At 66.7% G+C, this 18,514-nt stretch overlaps 2 protein-coding genes across 2 annotated transcripts; one reads left to right on the top strand and one right to left on the bottom strand.

Moving 5' to 3' along the window:
* Positions 1-937: 937 nt before the first annotated feature.
* On the bottom strand, positions 938-11,556 carry PPP1R9B (protein phosphatase 1 regulatory subunit 9B). The gene is given in 11 exon segments (XM_049800390.1): positions 938-2,224; positions 3,568-3,664; positions 4,281-4,510; positions 4,898-4,951; positions 5,056-5,208; positions 5,357-5,492; positions 5,957-6,061; positions 6,243-6,363; positions 6,489-6,621; positions 9,873-10,036; positions 10,039-11,556. Coding segments are annotated over 11 exon segments (2,358 nt in total). The 5' UTR covers positions 11,150-11,556; the 3' UTR covers positions 938-2,170.
* A 1,275-nt stretch (positions 11,557-12,831) lies between these two features.
* Positions 12,832-16,883, top strand: SGCA (sarcoglycan alpha). Its single transcript, XM_049800125.1, is given in 10 exon segments — positions 12,832-13,165; positions 13,168-13,422; positions 13,929-14,069; positions 14,569-14,714; positions 14,815-14,887; positions 14,992-15,190; positions 15,310-15,472; positions 15,565-15,770; positions 15,945-15,971; positions 16,609-16,883. Coding segments are annotated over 10 exon segments (1,524 nt in total). The 5' UTR covers positions 12,832-13,035; the 3' UTR covers positions 16,793-16,883.
* Positions 16,884-18,514: the final 1,631 nt, after the last annotated feature.

Raw genomic sequence — 18,514 nt, 5'->3', positions numbered from 1 at the left:
CTTCCCACTCCTCCCAATGCCCCCCAATCCTCCCCACTCCTCCCAGTGCCCCCCAATCCTCCCCAGTCCTCCCAGTGCCCCCCAATCCTTCCACTCCCCCCAGTGTCCCTCAATCCTTCCCAGTCCCCCCAATCCTCCCTAGTCCTCCCAATGCCCCCCCCATCCTTCCCACTCCCCCCAGTGCCCCCCAATCTTCCTCACTCCTCCCAGTGCCCTCCAATCCTTCCAACTCCTCCCAATCCTCCCCAGTCCCCCCAGTGCCTCCCAATCCTTCCCAGTCCTCCCAGTGCCCCCCAATCCTCCCCACTCCTCCCAGTGCCTCCCAATCCTTCCACTCTTCCCAGTGCCTCCCAATCCTCCCCACTCCCCCCAGTGCCTCCCAATCCTCCCCACTCGTCCCAGTGCCCCCCAATCCTCCCCACTCCCCCCAGTGCCCCCCAATCCTCCCCACTCCCCCCAGTGCCTCCCAGTCCTCCCCAGTCCCCCCAGTGCCCTCCAATCCTTCCCACTCCTCCCAATCCTCCCCACTCCCCCCAGTGCCCCCCAATCCTTCCCACTCCTCCCAATGCCCCCCCATCCATCCCACTCCCCCCAGTGTCCCCCAATCCTCCCCACTTCTCCCAGTGCCCCCCAGTATTCCCAGTGTCCCCAGTCGGCCCGGATAAGGAGGCGCGGGCGGACGCTGAGGCCGTGTTTATGGGGCTGGCGGGACGCGAGGACGCTGCGTTACAAAACGAGGACCAGTACATACATACGTACATATATATATAGTATATACACCCACAGGTATACGTGTGAGATTAAATAACCCCAGCACCCCCCCGGGGCTCTTGCTCCCCGTCCCCCCCCCCTTAAATACTCCCCCCCCCCCCCCCAAAGTGGCTCCAATCCAGTCGGACCCCCCCTCCCCGTCCCCCCCCGTCCCCCTTTGCGTGCCCCCCTCCTCCCCCTCCCAGTATAACCAGCTCTGGCTCCCAGTTGCCCCCACATCCAGTTACTGTCGGAGACTCGGTACTTCGGGGGGGAAGGGGGGGGGGGGCAAAACAGAAACAAAAAATAAAGGGGTTCCCCCTGGGCCGAGGGGCTGGGACCCCCCAACCCGGCTGGGGTTGGCCAGTGGTGGGGGGTGTCCCAGCCCCAGAGAAATACTGTGATTTATTGGGGGGGGGGGGGGGAATATTTACAGTTGGGGGGGTGGGTGAGAGCATTGCCCCCACCCTGGAGGGGGACCCCCGTGTGTCCCCCCCCCTTTGCCCAGGGAAGGCGAAAGCCCTGGGCTAGGGGAGGGTAGTGGCAGGTGCTGGGGGGGGGGGGGGCACTGGGGGCACCCCCCAGCCGTGTCCCCACATCCCTGGGGGGCTGTGGTGGGGGCTGCTGCCCCCCCCCCCCCCAATGCCCATTGCAGGGCTTGGCAAAGGCTGAGGGGTTCCCTCCTGCCCGGTGGTGGTGGCACTGGGGGGGGGGGGAACGTGTTGGGGGGGGGGTACTTGGGGTCCCCCCCCCCACGTTGAAGGTCCGTGGTGTCCCGGGCACCGAATCGGAGGGGAGAACCTCGCTGCGGGGCCAGGGTTGAGTCCATGGGGGGGGGGGCCCAAAGGCAAGTGGCCCCCCCCGGCCGGTGCTCCAGGTGAGTCCCAAGAGGAAGAGCGGGGGATGGGGGGATGGGGGGGGGCTTCCAGCGTACCCCCTCTTTGCTCCCCAGTATGGCTCACATTTGGAGGGGGGGGGGCATTTCTGCCTGCCCCCCCCCTCCACAGCATCCAACCGGGGTTCCAGGTCTGTGTCCTGGGGGGAGCGGGGGGGGGCGAGGGGTCACGTTGAGGGGAGGGTGTGTTTGGGGAGGGGTGGAGGCCTGGGGGGGGCTGTGCCCCCCCCCCCCCCCCCGATCGGTCCATCACGTCACCACGAGACTCACACTGGACACAGACACGAACGCGGGGTGTCCGCCCCCCCCAAAACCCCCTCGAGATGCACCCCAGGCCCCCCCCCCCCCCACTGTCTGTGCCCCCAGGGAGGGAAATGGGGGGGCACCAGGAGGCCTTGCCAGGGAGGGGGGGGTGTCTCGCCTCCTCCCCAGTGGGGAAGGGGTAAGGAGTGGGGGGGGGGGGACAGGGCTGGGGGGGGAGAGGGCCCCCCCCCCAAAAAAAAATCGCTGCGGTTTGAGGGTGGTTTAAGTCGGGTTGGAATTTTTCAAAGTCTGCAGCTTGGCCTCCAGTTCAGAGATCTGAAAAACAGCAAAGGGGAGAGGTCTCAGCTGAGGGGGGGGCGGGGGGGCTCAGGGCCGGGTGGGGGGCACAAGGACAAGGGTGGGGGGCACGGGGACACAGGGACATGGATGCGAACATGTGGCGGGGAGGGCAAAGCTGGGGGGGGGGGGACAGGATGGGGATACAGGGATGGGGGCATGGGGATGGGGGGACTGGACTGGGGGGGGGGGGACAGGACAAGGGGGGGCAGGACATGGGGGTGCTGGGGTGGGGGGAGACACGGAGATGGGGGGAAGGAGGGGGATGGGGGGGGCAGGGTTCTGGAGGGCCAGTGTGGGGCTGGGGGGGGCAGGCTGGGGGCACAGGGACGGGCTGGGGGGGCTGCAGGCAGGTGGTGGGTGAGTCTCTGTGGGATGTCCGGGGGGGGCATTTTGGGGGGTGACGGAGGAGGGTGTAAGGGGTGGGCTCATGGGGGGGCTCTGCTGGGTATCAGGGACCCCCCCCCCTGCTGCCCGCCTGGGCCCTGGTGCCCCCCAGCCAGGCGGGTGCCGGCATCCCCCCCCCCCCCCACACTGCGACCCACGGCAGCATCCTGGGTGCTGCGGGATCCCGGGGGATCCGGTGACCCCACGGAGGATCTGCTATGACCCAGCACAGCTCTGGCCCCACCCGCTGGGGGGGGAAATCCAGCGTAGCTAGCGTGGAATCCAGTGTGATCTGTTGTGGGATCCAGCATGACCAGCATGGGATCCAGCTCCCAACAGAGGATCGAGTGCGACCCCGCGCCTTGCGCAGATCTACCGGGAACCACTGCGGGATCCCGCGCAAGCAGCCTGGGATCCAGTGCCCAAGGAGATCTCTTTTGATCCGTTATGGGACGTCAGACCCTGAAGCAGGATCCACTCTGACCCAAGCCCTAGGCAGATCCACTGCAATCCAGTGTGGGATCCAGTGCCAGGAGGAGGATCGGGCGTGCGCCAGCACCCGAGCAGATCCACTGCGATCCGGTGCAAGGGCGCAGTGGCGGGAGCACAATCCGGTGGGAGCCGGCGCCCAAAGCAGATCCACCGCGATCCGGCGTGGGATCCAGCGGCCGGAGCTCAGTCCGGAGGGGAGCCAGCGCCCTACGCGGCTCCGCTACCACCCAACGTGGGATCCAGCGGCTGGCGCGAGCCGGCGCCCGAGCAGATCTGCTGCGATCCATCCTGGGATCCAGCGGCGACGGGAACCCATGGGCCGCGACGGCGGCGTGGCGGATGCGGCGTGGCGGAGCGGGACCGGACGGCGGCGGGGCCGAGGTCGGGGCCGGCCGTGCCCGCGGGGCTCAGGGGCAGCCCGCGTCCCGGCGCCCGGTGCCCACCTTCTCCTGCAGCTTCTCCATCTCCTCCTTGTGCGCCAGCTCCGACTCCTCCAGCACCCGCCGCTGCGCCGTCTCCTTCTTCAGGAACTCGATCTCCCTGCGGGGGCCAGAGCGTGGGTGCACGTCACCCCCCCCACCCACCCACCCAACACCAGGGAGACCCTGGGGAGGTGGGGAAGGTCGGGGGGGACCCCGGGACTCGGGTGTCGGGGAGGGACAGTGCTCAGCGGGGTGGTGATGCCCGGGGATCTCCCAGGGGACGGTCCCTGCCCAGAGGATGGTCCGTGGCCAGGGATGAGGGATGCCCAGGAGGGAGTTGGTGCCCCAGGGATGGCTCCACGTCAAGGGGAAGATCCCTGCCCAAGGGAAGGTCCCTGCCCAGGGGATGAAGGGTGCCCAGGGAAGGATTTGGTGCCTCAGGGATGGGTTTCTGCCCAGAGGGTGGTCTGTGCCCAGGGAAACGCTTCATGCCCACGGGCTGCTCCGTGCCCAAGGACAAAGGGTGCCCATGAAAGGGGTCGGTGCCCCACAAGTGGCCCCACGCCAAGATCACGGTCCACGTCCAGGGGATGGTTCGTGCCCAATGGCACGGTCTCTGCCCAGAGACAAGGGGTGCCCGGGAAGGGGTCGGTGCCCCAGGGATGGGTCCGTGCCCAGAGGGATGCTCCGTGCCCGGGGGAGGATCGGTGCCCAGGGCCCGGCGCTGCCCTCACTTTTGCTGGTACTCCTTGATGAGCCTCTTGGCCTTGCTGTACTTGCGCTCCAGGGTCTGGTACTGGGCCTGAGTCTCCTTGAGGTGCTCATCCACAGCCTGGCAGAGGTTCTGCGCCTCCATCCAGTACCCCTCCAGCTTCTCCATCCGCTCCTTGTTCTCCTCCACGCTCTGCTCCAGCTGGGCCTTCTCGGCCCGCCAGCGCGCCTTCTCCTGCTCCAGGCACTGCAGCTGGGGGACAGCGGGGTCAGGGCATGGCACGGCACGGCACGGCATAACCAGGGAGCAGGCATGACATGGCATGGCACGGCACGGCGTGACATGGCATGACACAGCACGGCATGGCCAGGGAGCAGGCATGACATCACATGGCATGGCATGGTACGGCATGGCACAGAATGGCATGGCTTGGCACAGCGCGGCACGGCTTGGCACAGCATGGCACGGCATAGCCAGGGAGCAGGCATGACGCGGCATGGCACAGCGCAGCGTGGTGAGGGGTCTGGGGGGAGATGTGGGGAGCTAGGAGGGGATGGGGGAGATGGAGATCCAGGGGGGGGCTCGGGGAGATGGAGGGGGGGTCCCTCCCACCCGCAGGGAGCCAGGGCACCCGCTCACCTTCCTCTTCAGCTGCTGGATCTCGGCCTCGGTCACGGCGTGCTTGATCTGGAGCTGCAAGAGGAGCCGGGCGTTCGCACAGGGCTGGCACGTCCCTGCGCCGCACTGCCACGTGCGGGCACGCTCCCCTGGCACCCCCCTCTTCACCCCCTCTTCACCTCCTTGAACTTGTGCACCAGCTTTTCGGGGTCCATCTCCACGGGTGAGAGAGTGTCCTCGTTCTCGGCTAGCTCGAACACCTCGATGGCCATCTCACCGCTGGGGAACATGGGGCTCATCTCCTCCTCCTCATCCGTGGCGTACTCGCCCGTCTGTGGAGGGCACAGACCGGCATTGGCACGTGGTGGTCCTCAGCCTGGCACCCCCACCCCATCCCACCTAGGGAAACTGAGTCACTGGCCCCATATCAGGTGGGGGGACCGCATCGGTCCCCTCCTGGGTGGGTGCTGTCCCCCTCACCTCCTCATCGTCCTCGGTGTACTGGGTGTAGCGCTGCTCGATCATTTCCCGCTGCCACCGCTCCTGCTCCAGCGTCTGCTGGATCAACTGTGCCACCTCGCTCTGCTCCCCCGGCTTCTCCCGCCCGATGAGGAACCTGCGGGGACGGTGAAGCTCAGCCGGGGATGGGGGGCTCAAACCGGGGTGGGGGGGGTCTGGGGTGGAGGACACCCAGGTGGCACATCCAGGGGACAGTGGGGAGGCTCAGCCAAGGGACGCCCAGGTGGCATAGCTGGGGGACATCCCTGCTGGGACACGCAGTGCTCCTGGGGGTGGCGAATTTGGGGGGGATGTTATGGGGTCTGTGGATGAGGTGGAGGGCTGGGGGGGCATCCTGGACTGATGTGGGGGCATTCCGGAGAGCAGAGGGCACTAGGGTGGCACAGGACAGGCAGTGGGCACGGGGAGTGGGGGGGGCAGAGGTATTTTGGGGCAGGAGGACAGCCTAGCCTGGAAGCTGGGGTGCTCTGGGGACAGGTAATGGGGCAGGGTGCTGCGGGGGGCCCAGCATGGGCTGGGGGGGTCTCCTGGCCCCCCAAACCCCCCAGCCCAAGGCCCTACCGGACGCGGCCCTTGGTGTTCCTGAGGACGGAGGCGGCAAAGCTCTGCGTCACCCCCACCAGGCTGGTGCCGTCCACCTCCACGATGAGATCATTCACCTGGATCCTGGGGACAAAGGGACTGTCGCAGCAGGGCCACCCCTCGCCCACCTCCCCAGAATCTCCCGCACTGGGGAACATCTGGCACATCTGCCTGCTCCCACACCAGCTCCTCCATCACCACCCAAGCCCGCGGGCGTGCGGCAGGGGGGACCCAAGGGGGGTGTTTCGGGCCCTGCAGCCCTTACCTGCCGTCCCGGTGGGCCGCTCCACCCTCCGTCACTGTCTTGACGAAGATACCCAGCTTCTCCAGGCCCATGTCGGCCCCCGCACCCATGCCGATGATGCTGATGCCCAGCCCTTCGGAGTCTGCAGAGACAGAGAACCGTGTCCTGGTGGGGTGGCAGTGGCCACCCAACGCCAACGGAGTCACCTCCAACCCATCCCCAAGGTGCCGCGGGGACTCCGGGGTGCGGGATGGGGAGAGGACCCACCTTTCTCCAGCTCCACAGGGAAGAGGTCGAGCCGCTCCACCCTTTTCTCCAGCTCGTACTCGGCCGACGCAGCCATGGGGTCGACATCTTCATTGCGGCGGTCGTAGTCTTCGTTGGAGTAAGTGCTGAAGACCTGCCGCGGTGGAGGGAGCTGCTCAGCGAGGCGGCGGGATGGAGTGGGAAAACACCGCAGCCATCCACCGCCCCGGCACCGGCAGCACCCGCGGCCGAAGGGGCATCCTTGGGTGGGGGGAACCCCGGGCAGGGGCATGGGGGGGATGTTACTGAGCCTATGAGCCACTGGAGAATCCCCCCCAGTCATGTCATGGAGTGAGGGGGAGTTTGAGGAAGCACAAAAGGTTTGGGGTGGCCTTGGGAGGAGAGATGGTGCCGTGCCCTGCACCCCACGGAAGGATGGACGGGGGAGGTGGATGGACAGAGAGACGGACGAAGGAGCGGATGGGTAGAATGGCAGCTGGACAGATGGGTGGATGGACAGATGGATGGATAAATGGAAAGATGGATGGATGGGTGGATGAGTGGATGGGATGTCCAAGCACTGGCTGCTCTGAGTCACACTTTGGGGAAGGAAGAACTGGCTTGTTTCTCCCTGCTCCCCTCATCCTTCCCTTTCCCCAGGCAGGGGCTCCCCAGCTCTCGGCCCACCACCTTCTCATGGTCCAAACTGCCCTGTGGGAGCAGGGAAGGGCTCTCCCCCTGGGGCAGCTTCACCCCCTCTGCCCTTCCCTGCACCTCACCCCTGCCTGGGCACCTCCACACAAGCCTGGGCTGCCAGCCTGGAGTCCGGGGACCCAAACCCACCATCGTGCCTGGGAGAGGTAGATCCCACTATAAGTTTGAGGTCGGTTTATTCCCCTGGATTTCCACCTGGCAGGTTCAACTTCTGCCTCCATGTGCTCGCCTGGAGGGATGCCTGGGCACAGGGAGCACCAGGGACTCTGTGGGTCTCAGGAGTCCAAGGGTCACCCCTGTCCCCAGGTTTCTGTCCCCGCCGTGCCCACCTCTCCCCATTGGGCTTCACTCGCGGGGTATCGAGGAGGGGTCAACCTCGGCGCTGGGGTTGTCCCCATCCTCCTGCAGGTCTGGGGACATCCCTTTAGTCCCAAGGGAGCGGGGACAGGGATGGTTGGGATTGCTGAGGCCTCACGGTAGCCCCCGACCGAGGCCGGGAAGGGGACCCAACTTGGGGCAGCTGGTCAGAGTGGGGTGATGAAAGGCAAAGGCGGTCGGGGCCACACACGTATGGTCCTCTAACACGGTAAATCCTTGGGGACGCTGACCCCCGGCATGGGGCAGCACCAAATCCTCCCACCCCAGTTCAGGAGGGGCTGGGGGCACCCCTACACTCACCCCAGGGCTGGGTGCCCCCATGCCAGGCACCAAGGTGCTCCTGGCCGAGGTCAGATGTGCCACCGGGATGATGTCCCCGAACTGGAGCCAGTGGGAGTGGGGTGCCATGTCCCTGCACCCCAGGAGGCTGCCAGCACCCTTCTCCGGTCGGGGACAGGCTGGCCAGGCGCTGAACCTGGGAGATGTCCCCAGAGGGGCCCCGGCTGGCGATGCCGCCGGGGCGAGTGGATTAGGGATAACACCGCAGCGCTAAAGCCTCGCCACAAAGGGTATTAGGGATGAGTGTCAAGGGCCATCGCACAAAGCCTGGTGACACCCACAAATGGGCAGCACCCACCCGGGTGGCACCCCGGGGTGCTGGGGATAAGGAGCAGGGGACATACCTTCGTCCCCCCACCCGCACGTCCTCCCCGGGAGGCTGCAGGCACCCAAGCCCTTAGCTACGGGCACAGGTCCCAGCTCACCCTACTGTGCCCCCCACCTCTGTCCCCAGGTCCTGGGGGGTTTGGGATGTGCCCAGGGCCTGGAGTTGGTTCCAAGGGAGAAGGAGCCGGAGCCAGCACATGCCCAGGGGAAGGGGCTGGCGGCGTGTGCCCCCATCCCTGGGTGCAGGGTGCCCGTGCTGGGGCTGGGTGGGGGTCCCCAGCGCTCCTGGCCGCAACCCCTAAAGCAGGTTTGGGGGGGGGGGGGGGGGAGGCGCAGCATCACCCACACACACCGGGGGGGGGGGGGGAGCCAAGGTGCTCAGACCCCTGGGTCCCCACCCCACCCACGCACGTGGGACCCCCACCATCACCCTGAGGTGCGATGCGGGTAAAAGCGAAGAGGCTAAAGGCCATGCTGGGGGGAGTAGAGCACCCCAAAAAGCCTGGCTGCCCATCCATGGGAGGGACACCCTTCCCAGGGCCGGGCTGGCTGGTTCCCACAGGACCAAGCGCCCCCCCCAGCGTGCAGCCACCCAGCACACGGCCACCGCTGTCCCCTGCCTGGACCACGGCGGTCCCTGTCCCCCCGTCCCAGGTGGGGCCACCCACCCGCTCTGACTCAGAGCCAGAATATAGGCCGGGGCTCTAAAAATAACCCATCTCCGGCACAAAGCAATTGCTGCTCCTCCGGTCGGGGGGATTCGAGCAGGAGAGAACACCCCAAAATAGCTGCACAGCCCCTTCTCCCCCCACCCCCATCACTGGGGGAACATCCCAGATGGGGACCCCAAATCCAGCTGGGATCTGTGCTGGGGAATAGAGGGACACACACGGGTGATGCTGGTCCCCACCCGGCCACGCCGCCAAGACACTTCCCCTTCCTCCACTTCCCGAAACGGTCCTGGGCGCCAGGCTGGGCCCATGGCAGAGAAGCAAATACCCCCAAAACCCCGCTGCCTCATACCCGGGGACCCCCCCTCGTTTAGGAGGAGCCCCAGCTTCGAGGGACCCCCGGGGACCAAGGACAGAGGGTGGTAGCCACGGCCGCCGCACCCAGCACCCCGTACCCGGATATTTTGGGCATCCCCACCCAAAATATGGGGTGGGTCTTGGCCCGTCCTAGGCACGGCGGTGGGTTGGCACTGGGTGCTGTGCACAGCCCACCACAGCGGGTCCCAGTGCCACCCTTCCCCACCACACTGGCCCCAGGGTGGTCCCTTGCTGGCTGGGGGGGGGGGGGGGGGGCCCGGGCCATGCCAGGGCAGGGCCCTTCGTTAGCCAGCCGGCTCGTTAGCCAGGCCCATGTGGCAGCCCTCTTTCCCCCAGTGCAAGGGCATGGCCAAGTGGGATGCCATGTCCCATGGCTGGGGAGGTGGGGGGGACACAGACCCCCACCCCACCTCCCTGTCCCTGGCACAAGCCCCCCCAAATAGGTGGGTTTGGAGGGGTCACACACCCCAGTCTGGGCTGCCCCTCACCCTGGGGTGCCCCTCACCCTGGGGTGCCCCCCAATCCCCAGCTGCCCCCCACCCCAGGATGCCCCCCACCCCCCAGCTCCCCCCCCCCCTTCATCCGCAAGCGGTCTCACCTGGATGGGAGCCGTGCTGAACTGGATCTTGCGGTTGGGGACAGGCTCCTCTTCCTCGGACAATCCAGGGATCTCCACACAACCCGACTCGGGCTCGTACAGCCCTTCGGCCTCCTCCTCCTCCTCCAGCCCGCTGCCCCCCGAGTCCTCCCCGAGCCCGCTGTCACCAGGTCCGCCTCGGAGAAGTCCTCCTTCTTGGCCTCCTCGTAGGCATCGCCCTCCTCTGCCCGCTCGCTCTTGACGCCCTCCTCGCCCGTGGCCGTCCCCGAGCCCCCTTCCAGCCGGGGGGCGGTGGGCGCCGGACCCTCGGCCCCCTTGGCCGGCTGGGGCGCGGGCACCGGTTCGCCCGCTGCCGTTGCTTCCTCCTCCTCCTCCTCAGCCTCGCCGCTCTCCTCCACCTCCACCGGCTTGATCTTGCAGACCTCCTGCACCCGTGGGGTGGCCGTCTCCTTCTCCACCGGCCGGCCGCTTTTCCCCGCTGCCTTCTCCTCCTCCGGCGGCCTGGCCCGTGCCGGGGCGGCGTGGCCATCACCCGACCGTCCGGCCTCGGGGCCCGGCAAGAAGACCCGAGGTCGCTTGCCCACCACCTTGGCGTTGAGCGGTCCTCCAGCTCGTCCTGGCGCCTTATGGAGGTTGTTACGGAGGTCGGCCTTCTCGAAGACGGCGCTGAGTTGGCTGACGGTGGGCGAGACGGCTTCGGTGTCCAGCTTGTCCAAGGACTCGGTGCTGCCGTTGAACCTCACCACCACGTCCAGCTTACGGTCCTGGAAACCGGCTCGTTCCTTACGTAGCAAGAGCTTGGTGGTGGTGGCCTTCTCCTGCGGGCTCCTCTCGAAGATCTTACGGGTCTCCTGCAGCTTGGAGAAGGGTTTGTCGGGTTTGGAGTCGAAGCGGCTGACCCTCTCCGAAACGCTGGTGCCCAGCTTGAGGAGGTTGCCCTGGTCCATGCTCTCGCTGAGGCTGCCGGCCCGGGGCAAGGAGAGACGGACGGGCTTCTCCTTGGCCTTGGCCAGGTCACAGGCGCCTTCGGGGCCGGGCGCCGTCCCCATCTGCAGGAACATGTTCTTGATACGGTGAACGTTGGAGCCATACTTCTTACCCCGGCTTTTCTTGCCGTCTTCGCCATCGGCCTCCTTTGTAGGTGCCAGGGCCTGGATGGTGGCCTCGTAGGCGTTACGGTGGGGGGACGCGCTCCGGAGACCCCCGCCGCCCGTCGCTCCGCCGGAGGGGGACCCCCCACCGGCGGCCGCCCCGCCGCCTGCCTCCGTCCTCAACATGCCGCCACCGGGCCGCCGCGCCGCATCGCCCGCCGCCGCTGCCGCCACCACCGCCACCACCGCCGCCGCCGCCGCCGCTCCCCCCGGTCTCGCCGCGGCCCCTCGTCGGCTACAGCGGCATGGGGAGGGGGATGCCGCCCGTGGTGGTGGTGGGGGGGGGGTGGCCGTCACCGGCACACCTGCACCGGCCCACGGGGGGCTGTTGGGCCTGGTCAGGCCATGTCCATCCCGGGGGGCCCCCCTCCGCCCAGGCCCTTCTTCCTTCCTCCCTTCTCCTCCTCTTCCCCTTTCTCTGTGGCTGGTGATGGAGCCGCTGCTGCCTGCGATCTGCCCGCCCCGCTGCCCGCAGAGCCCTCTGGGTCTTAGCGGCGCGCTCGCTCTTCCTCTTCCTCGCCGCCCTGCTTCGGCCTCCCCGCCGCCGGGCCACCGACAATCCCCGAGACTCCCCCCCACTTGCCACCCAGATGCCCCCACGGTCCCCTCCCCACACCCACACGGGGGTCCCCTCCCTCTGGCATGTCCCCCCCAGCATCCCTGCCGTGCTGTGCCGTGCGTCCCCCCCCGCTCTGGCTTGTCCCGTGTTGCCACCCCCCCCCCCCAGCTTTGTCCTCATGTCCCCCTCCAGCTCTGTCCCCCACGATTCCTGGTTGTCCCATGTCCCCCCCTGCACCCCCCCCCCCCCAGTTTTGTCCCCGTGGCCCCCAGGCTGGTCCCTATGTTCCCTCAGTCCTCTCCCTGTACCCCCCAGTTTTGCACCCACATCCCCCGGATCTGCCTCTACGTCCCCCCATTATCTCCATAATTTTGTACCTGTGTCCCCCCCCCATCCCATTCCCATATCGCCCCGAGTTTGTACCCGTGTGTCCCCCCCCTCTCCTCCCTGTATCCCTCCATGCTATCCCCATATCCCCCCCAAGTTTATACCCACATCCCCCCATCTTATCCCCATATCCCCCCGAGTTTGTACCCACGTCCCCCCACCCTGTCCCTGCTCCCCTCCCGGGTCTGTCCCTGTGTCCCCTTCCCCCTCTCCCTGTGTCCCCTCAGTTTTATCCACGTGTCCCCATGCTCCCATTCCTTAAGACCTCCACACCCCCATGCCCAAAGCCCCCCCATCTCGAGGTTGTGTCCCCGCAGGACCCCTATTTACTTTCTGTCCCCATAAATCCATCCCTGGGGTGCAGCACATCCCACCCCCCCCCAGTGCCTCCACCCAGGGGTGGCAGGAGGGGAAACTGAGGCAGGGGGCCCCCAGGGTGGGGGGCTGCATTGCTGCTTCCCTGCCTTCCTGCACCTGCCGGGTGATATTTTTGGGGTTTATTTGGGGGTTTGCTGTCTTCCCACCAGGCACCAGGGTTGGGGGGGGGACAGAGCTGATAGATTGGGGTTGTGCTGGGGGTCCCTGCTATGGGATGAGCCCCCCAAGGGGCTGGGGAACGGGGTGGGGGGCACCCCTGCTCCCCCAGGCCGGCGAGCGCACGGGCGCCAGGACCCTGCAGATGCTCCGCGTTCCCCGACACAGCCTCCCGGCCCTTTGTGCGTGACGCGGCGTGACGAGGCGTGACGTGACGTGACGCGGCGCGACGTTCCCCCCCCACCACGGTCACCCCTTTCCCTTTCCGCTGCCGCCATCCCCCCCCTCCACACACCCCACACCCCCCACCACCAAATCCCACCGCGGGGCCTGGTCCCCCACCACTGCCAACCCTCCAGTACCCCGGCACCCCCCGTTTCGTCCCACGGGGGGACAACCGTCCTTCCGCGCTCCCCATGTACACACACGCGTGTGAACAGGCCCGCGCACGCGTGCGCTCCCGTCTCGGTGCCGCACAAGGGCACACGCGTGTGCGAGGCAGCGGTGCTGGCAGGCTGCCTGCCATGCCGGTATGGGGATGGGGGGGGTGTCAGTTGTCCCCAAGTGTCCCCACTGTGCCCCAGATGCCACCCCACTACCCACGAGTGGGGACCACCAGGACAAGCCCACCCAGGGGACACCCCACCGGACACCCCCCCCACCCAGCAGGGGACACAGGACCCCCTCGGCAGCCCCACTCCTCTCCACATTCTGGAGGAGCTCGGGTACCACGGGACCTTGGTGGCAGGAGGTGGCCGTGGTGGGGTCCCCCTTCCGTGTTCCCAGTGGGACCCCCCCAAGGAGGGCCCCCCCCCCAGCCGGGCCAGCCCCGCTGCCTCCGTCAATCAGCCCTGGCCCCGTTCCCGGGTGCTGGTGAAGATGGAGGCCCCCGAGCTGCTCCGGGTCTGGGTGCTGGCAGGCGAGTGGGAACCCCGTCACCCCCCCCAGAGAGGGGACACGGCCAGGCCAGGGGTACCCCCAGAGGGGAGGGAATGGGGGGGGACCCCCAGAGAGGGGTGTGGATGGGGGTTGCCGGTGGGAAGGGACGGTGGCGGGGGGGAAAATGTGGCTGTGACGTGACGGGGCTAAATAAAGCCGTCCTGTCCCTGGTGCCAGCTGGGTTTGGGACAGGGGACACCGAGTGGCACCTCTCCATGATGGGTCCAGGGCAAGGGAAGGTGCTGTCGCCATCCCGGTCCCTGTCCCCATTCCCACTCCCTCCTAAATATAGCCCACCCTGCTGTCCCGGGACGCCTGGCACCACAGGGACACGTTTCTGTCCCAGCCCGGTGTCCCAAGGCGGGGGGGGGGGGGGGGGTCTGTGGGCACCTGCAGGTCATCCTGGGGTCTCTGGGGAATGGGGAAACTGAGGCAGGGAGGAGCCATGTTCCCCAGCCCCGGATCTAGTCCTGTGCCTGTCCACAGCTGTGGCCCTGGGGGGGTCCCGGGCCACCCTCCCCGACCACCACGTCCTCCCTGACCACCGTGTCTCCTCCGAGACCGGAGCCATCTTCGTCCACGAGCTGGAGCGGGACCTGTTCCTCACCGGGCACGAGGATGATGACGGTGAGGGCCAGGCCGAGGGGACTGGGGACGAGGGGTTGTCCTGCAGTGCCTGGTTTGGGGGCGGGGGCTGGGACTGTTAATGGGGGGCACTGCCTAATGCCTCCTCCCCACCAGGCCTGACCCCCCCCCCCCCAGCTGGGCTGTCTGTCCATCCCTCCAGTCTTGTACATATCCATCCATCCCTCCACACCTTCGCCCATTTGGGGACCCCCACGCACCACCCCATCACCCTGTTAAACCCACCCGGGAGCAGCATCCCTTTCCTCACCCACCGCCGAGGCGTTGGGGGGTCACCTCCATTTGGGGTCATTCAGCTCAAAAAGGGAAGCGGGACCCTCCTGGGGCACAGCCGGCACAGGGACCAGTTATGCTTCCTTATTGGGACCAGTTGGATGGGGAAGGGCTTGCGGGGTGAGGGTCCACCCGCGGCACAGCCTGATGGCACGTGTCCCCCCATGTCTGTGTCTGCCCCCACCCATCCGTGTGTCCTGGCACCCAGCAGCCACCCCCATCACCTTCCAAGCCCATCTCCGGGACCACCCTGACCTGCCACGGTGGCTACGGTACATCCAACGTGACCCCCACCAGCCAGCCTACCTCTACGGTTGCCCCACGGCCACCGAGGTGGGCACCCACATCATCGAGGTAGGTGCCCACCCTCGCGACCCCATGCCAGGGGGGTGACACGGGGCAGAGGGCTGGCATTTTTTTTTTGGGGGGGGGGGTGTCTCTCCTCTGTTTGCAGGTGCTGGCGTACAACCGGCACACCTACGAGACGGTGGCACAGCGCCTCGTCATCACCGTCGTCCCCGCTCCAGGTAAGGACTCTGCACCCCCAAATCGCAGCGGGCTGTCCCGGACCCCCCACAGGATGGTGGTGGGGTGTCCCCACGGGTGCCATGTGTGTCCCCCCCCCCCCCAGGTGGGGACCCGCCATACCAGGGCGAGTTCCTGGTGGGGAACAGGAACGTGGAGGAGCTGCTGCCGGTTGCGGCGCAGGAGATCTTCCTCCAGTCCACGGCTGGTGTCTGGGATCAGGACGACCTCCATGTCATCAACATCACCTCTGCTCTGGACCGGGGCGGCCGCGTCCCGCTGCCCATCGAGGGGCGCAAGGAGGGGTACGGGCAGACCCCGAGAGGGGGGTGCTGGCGTTGCTCCTGGGAAGACCCGCAGCCTCCTTGCTCTGGGTTTTTTTTTGGAGGGGGTCACCTCCAACTGGTGCCTCCCGTCCCGGCAGAGTGTACGTGAAGGTGGGCTCCCACGGCACCTTCTCGCCGTGCCTGGCGTCGGCCGCCTCGCCGCAGAGCCTCTTCCGCTGCAGCCTGGGCCAGCAGCCCCTCGCCTCCTGCTACGACACCTTCGCCCCCCATTTCACCATCCGCTGGTGCAACCTCACCCTGGTGAGACCCGCATGCCCCCCCTCCATCCCATGCACCAAGCCCCATGGGGACCCCCCACTCTGCTCCCCCCACTAACCATCACCCCGTTACAGCTGCAGGTTTGGCCCACCCCCACGGCTTCGGGGCCGGTGTGGGGTTCAGGGGTGCTGGAGGAAGATGGGGATTTCCAGCCCCCCACCGATGCCCCCCCCCAGGACCTGCTGCCCGGGTTCCTGGTGACGCTGCTGGTGCCACTGGTGGTGGCCGTGCTGCTCTGCCTGCTCCTGGGCCACCTCATGTGCTGCCGCAGGGAGGGAGTGTGAGTTGGGGGGGCACGCTCAGGGTGGGGGTCCCCCCACCCCAGCCAAGGCACGGGCACCCCGGGCTGGGTGCCCCTTCCCTGGCCATCATGGCCCCAGGACAACCTGGGGTTGGTGAGAGCCCTTCTCACTGTCATTTTTTTTTTTTTCCCCCTTTTTCCTCTGTTTTGTAGGCAAAAACGGGACTCGGAGACATCTGAGTAAGTCCTTGTGCCCAGGGCTGAGCCACGTGGGTGCTGGGGGGCTGCTTTGTGGGGGGGGGGCTTTGTCATGGTCACACATGGGGAGGGCTGGCAGGGATGGGGACGGGGAGGAGAGGGGGACGGGGAGTGGTCGGCTGTCTGAAGGATGTTATGGAGGTGGTGGAGCCTAAAGGTCTCCCCACCCCAAAGGGGTCCCCCCTCCTCCTCTCCCCACACCTCGGAACCCCCCAATAACCCCCCAGAGACGCGGGCTGGAGCACAAGAGCTGTTTTACTTCTCCAATAGCCTCAGCAGAACACCAGCAAGGAGGACCCCAATGATGGGGGGAGCAGATCACAGCGATGGGGAGCAGACCCCGACGATGATGGGGCAGACCCCAATGATGGGCAGGCAGATATCCATGATAGGGGGGAAGACCCCAATGATGGGTGGTGGACCCCAATGATGGGTGGGCAGACCCCCCAATGACAGAGAGCAGAACCCAGTGATGGAGGACAGACCCCAATGATGGGGTACAGACCCCAGTGATGGGGAACAGAGCCTAATAATGGGGGGACAGACCCCCCCAAGCCCCTCTCTAAAGGGATGCGGGTGGGAACACGGGGTGCAGCACCCAGTTGTCCTTCTTCCTCAGCATCCAGCTGGTCCACCACACCACCATCCACGGTGACACGGAGGAGCTGAGGCACATGGCCAGCAGCCGGGATGTCCCCCGGCCCCTTTCCACCCTTCCCATGTTCAACGTCCGCACGGGTCAACGCATCAACCCCATGCCCAGTCCTGCGGATGGTGCCCGCGTCCCCCTCCTCCCGCAGTGAGCCGGGGCGGTGGGTACCTGGGTGACACCGGGATGATGCCAGAGGGGAGACAATCCTAGGGATGGGGATGGATGAAGGGGCATCATGATGCTTTTAGGGCGGACTTTGCAGGGGATGAAAGCCCGGCAGCGGGCAGAACCCAGCCGGACGGGCAACTGCCCATCCGGCTGGGTTCTGCCCGCTGCCGGGCTATTGCTTGGAGCATTTTTTGGGGGGCTACCAATACTTGGGGGGAAGGGATCATCGGCATCCGTATGTATCAGTGGGAAAATACAGGACACCTGCATCCTATTCCCTTCCCCTCCAACCTCATCTGTCCCACCTGGCCTGATGAAACCCTTAAATAAGAGCTGTGGAAGCATTATAGGTTTTTTTGGTGGGAGGACAGAAGGGAAGAGAAGGGAAGGGGGAAGGAAGAAAAGAAAGGTGTTTTCTTCCTATTTTCCAGGTAATGTGGCTGGCTGCGTTTTTGTCACCTTCCTGAGGGTGACCCTGCTGATAAAGTGGCTGTTTGGCGATGAGATGTGGCTTTTCTGCTTTATTTTTGGCCCTCTGCAAGCATCCCAGCCTGGTCCTGGTGGCTGTGGTGGTCTTGGGGTGGGGGGGAGGTTTTGGGGTGCAGCCTGCTTCTAGGCTCCTTCTGGCTGCGAACAGTGTATTGAGTTTGTCAGTCCTGAGGCTGGGGGGATACTGAGTGCTGTGGAGCTGGGGTCTTGCTGGGGGGGGGGGGGGGGGGGGGGGGTTCCTGGTCTCCTTTGCCCCCTTCTTCAGCTGCTTTGCTCCATCTGGGTGCCCTGCTTGCACCCGCTCCCACCCTGCTCCATCCATGACCCCCCCAAAAGGGGCTTGGGTTGACTCTGCCACCCACCCCCAGCCCTGCGGAGGGAAAGGGGATTCCGGAGAGCAGGTTGGGGATGGGGACAGGGACAACGAGGCGGGGGGGGGACACGGACGACGACACAGCCCCAGGGACCCACGATGACACCCCAGGGCACCCCAATATCCCCCGGCTCACCTGGTTGCCTGTGTCCGGCAAGATCTCGCCTTGAGCCCCCCCGGCTGCTCCGGCCGCTCGCCCCTTCCACCGCGCAGACCCTGGCATCCCGCTCAGCATCCCGCTCAGCACCCCCATAACCCCTCCCCAGCCCCCCCCCCCCCCCTCCCAGGGGGTCCCCCCAGCCCAACCCCTTGCCTCCAAAGAAAGAACCTCTTTCACAGCAGCCCCCCCACCTCCCCGCCTCCTTCGCATGGGGCAGGCGCCAGGGTGGGGGTTAGGAAAACATGGGGGCCCAGGGAGAAACAAGAGGAGCCATTGATGGGCGAGGAGAAAGGCGGCATTGAGGCCCCATCCTGCTGCCTGTCCTGCCTGCACAGCCCCCCCCCACCCCACCCCAGCGTTGCTGGGATCTTACTGGTGCCCACCGGTGAAGTTGCCCTGGGAGAGGCGAGCGTGGCATCACGGTGGGCACCGTCCACCCCGGGCACGCACACACGCGTGTGCCACCGCTGGCTGCCCGGTTCCAATTTGCACGAGCCAGTGTGCGTGGTGCTGTGCTGGTGGTGGTACGTGGGGGGGGGGGGGGGGCACCTGCTGGGGGTGGGTGGGGGTCTTGCACCCACGCGGCGTGGCACGTTTCTGGCAGCCTTGGGTGAGCACGACCTCCCCCTGCCCCAATTTCGGCACATCTCTCTGTGCCCTCCTTCACCCAGCTGCAATGTCTG

The sequence above is a fragment of the Accipiter gentilis genome, chromosome 5 (assembly GCF_929443795.1).
Source record: "Accipiter gentilis chromosome 5, bAccGen1.1, whole genome shotgun sequence".
Classification (NCBI taxonomy): domain Eukaryota; kingdom Metazoa; phylum Chordata; class Aves; order Accipitriformes; family Accipitridae; genus Astur; species Astur gentilis.
Note: the sequence above shows the minus strand (reverse complement) of the source record. Positions and strands in the feature narration are given on the sequence as shown.